Source organism: Tripterygium wilfordii, chromosome 7 (genome assembly GCF_013401445.1).
Source record: "Tripterygium wilfordii isolate XIE 37 chromosome 7, ASM1340144v1, whole genome shotgun sequence".
Classification (NCBI taxonomy): domain Eukaryota; kingdom Viridiplantae; phylum Streptophyta; class Magnoliopsida; order Celastrales; family Celastraceae; genus Tripterygium; species Tripterygium wilfordii.
In genome coordinates this window covers 13,311,868-13,314,427 of record NC_052238.1, presented here as the reverse complement: position 1 = coordinate 13,314,427, position 2,560 = coordinate 13,311,868, and the positions used below count along the sequence as shown (strand labels likewise).

General features: G+C 38.3%; 1 protein-coding gene across 1 annotated transcript; it reads right to left on the bottom strand.

The window, feature by feature from the left end:
* Positions 1–331: 331 nt before the first annotated feature.
* LOC120002611 (secreted RxLR effector protein 161-like) lies at positions 332–964 on the bottom strand. The gene has a single exon (XM_038851370.1). It carries the CDS (start codon positions 962–964, stop codon positions 332–334), a length of 633 nt encoding a protein of 210 aa, XP_038707298.1.
* Between the last annotated feature and the right edge of the window lie 1,596 nt (positions 965–2,560).

Sequence of the window (2,560 nt, the reverse complement as noted above, 5' to 3'; positions counted from 1 at the left end):
TTTACATAAAAAACCAAACAGAAAATAGTAGCCCACGATTAACAATTCTCGAATCGTTGTAATTGACTAAGTCTAGAGCTGAAGAAACAACAATCTTGTCCCTAGACAATAGGGATTATTGACCATGTCTCAGAACAAATCCTTAGAACTAAGAGACCTTAACAACTTTAACATGCTCCCTTAAACTGAATACCAATGATAATCAATTTACACCTGGATAAGAGAGAGCACTTATCAAGTCACGCAATTTCTTGAACACATCAAGCTTCAACAATTTTGTTAAAATATCAACAACTTGCTCTTGAGAAGAACATTGAATCAATTCCACAACTCATTCCTTGGTGAGATCGCGAAGAAAATGAAAGCAAACATCTATATGCTTGCTATGCCCATGCATTACTGGATTCTTGGAAAGTTTAATTGCTGAAACATTATCACAATACACCACTATAACCTTGCATTGATCATGTTTAAGTTGCTGTAGAATCCTCCTCAACCACATTGCTTGACAAGCACTTGATTCAGCCGAAATAAACTCTACTTCAATGGTAGATAAAGTAACCACAGGTTGTTTCTTTGAAGACCAAGACACTACTCCAGAACCCATCATGAACACATACCCCGAAGTGCTCCTTCTATCATCTTGATCTCCTACATAATCACTGTCTGTGTAACCTACTAATTCTTCATCTCCTCCTTTCTTGTAAAACAAACCAAGACTAATAGTTCCCTTCAGATACTTTAGCACCCTTTCTGCTGCTTGCAAATGAATTGTAGTGGAACGTTCCATGTACCTACTGATTAAGCTCACTATGAACATCATGTCGGGGCATGTGACAGTTAGATACATGAGACTTCCTACCATATGTTTGTATAGTGTACTATCAATTCTCACTCCATCTTCATCCTTTACGAGTTTTGAACCAGGAACCAATGGGTTGTGCACAGGATTGCACTGATCCATATTAAATCTTTCCAACACCTCTTGAGTTTATTTTTGTTGGCTGATGAAGATACCATCTGTCTTTTGTGGTATTTCAATACCAAGAAAATAACTCATCTCCCCAAGATTAGTCATCTCAAATTCATCCATCATAGACCGTTTGAACTCTTTAAACATGCTTTCATCACTTCCAGTAAAAATAAGATCGTCAACATAAAGACAAATAATTAACATACCTCCATTCATTGATTTTATGAACAAAGTGTGTTCATATGAACACTTCTTGAATCCTTCTTGCATAAAATAAGATTCGATGTTGCTATACCAAGCTCAAGGAGCTTACTTAAGACCGTATAAAGCTTTCTTAAGCCTGTACACTTTTTGCTCTTGACCCTTTTGTTCATAACCAGGAGGCTGATCAACAAGCACCTCTTCATTTAACTCCCCATGTAGAAAGCTAGACTTGACGTCTAGCTGGTAGAGTGTCCAATTCTTATATGTCGCAAGTGAGATTACAACTCTATAGCATCCAAACGAGCTACGGGTGCAAATACTTTGGCATAGTCTACCCCATACTGCTAACTGTATCCTTTTTCAACTAATCGTGCCTTGTACTTATCCACTTCTCCATTCTTATTGAGTTTTGTTTTAAAAACACATTTCACCCCTATCGTCTTTCCTCCAGGTGATAGCTCAGTCAGTTCCCATGTGTCATTCCTTTCAATGGCTTCAATTTATATATCCATGGCTTGTCTCCATTTTTTACTCTTCACAGCATCTTCGAAATGAATAGGATCAACTTTAGAGAACAAGGCCAATTTAGTCATGTTCACATTCACATCCTCCTCCTCAGAAAGTCCTTCACCACTCATATAATCCCTCATCCATCCTGGTTGTCTCCTCACTCGACCTTCACGTGGTGGGAAGTCATTTGTCAACTCATTTGCAGAGTCATTCTCTATTAAACCACTTTTAGCTGACTCTGCATTTCTCAAAACCTCTTCAATGATGTCAACTGCAGGTTCTTGTTCATTAACACCCTTCTTTGTACCTTCTTCCACTTCTATTGTCCATTCAAGATAAGCCAAAATTGCTTTCTTATGACTGTCATCCCAGTTCCAACTTTTATCCTCAGCAAATACCACATCTCGGCTTACAATGTCCTTTTGAGAAATAGGATCAAATAACTTGTAAGCCTTAGATTCTTCACTTACCCCAAGCAAAATACACTTCAAGCTCTTGTCATCAAGTTTAATCCTTTTGCTGTCAGGTACATGAACATAAGATATGCAGCCAAAAATCCAGAAGTGAGCCACTAATGGTTTAAGACCACTCCATGCTTCTTCTAGAGTCTTGTTCTTTACAGCAAGTGTTGGACTTCTATTTAGAATGTGCACGGTCCAATTTATTGCCTCGGGCCAGAATTTTCTTCTGAGAAAGCATGCTTCTAACCATATTCATGATGGTTCAATTTTTCCTCTCCGCCACCCCATTTTGTTGGGGAGTGTACATAGCCGTCAATTGCCTTCAAATACCATTCTTATGACAAAAATTAGTGAACTCTTGTGATGTAAATTCACCTCCACGATCAGTGCGAAAACTCCGTATGAACATTCC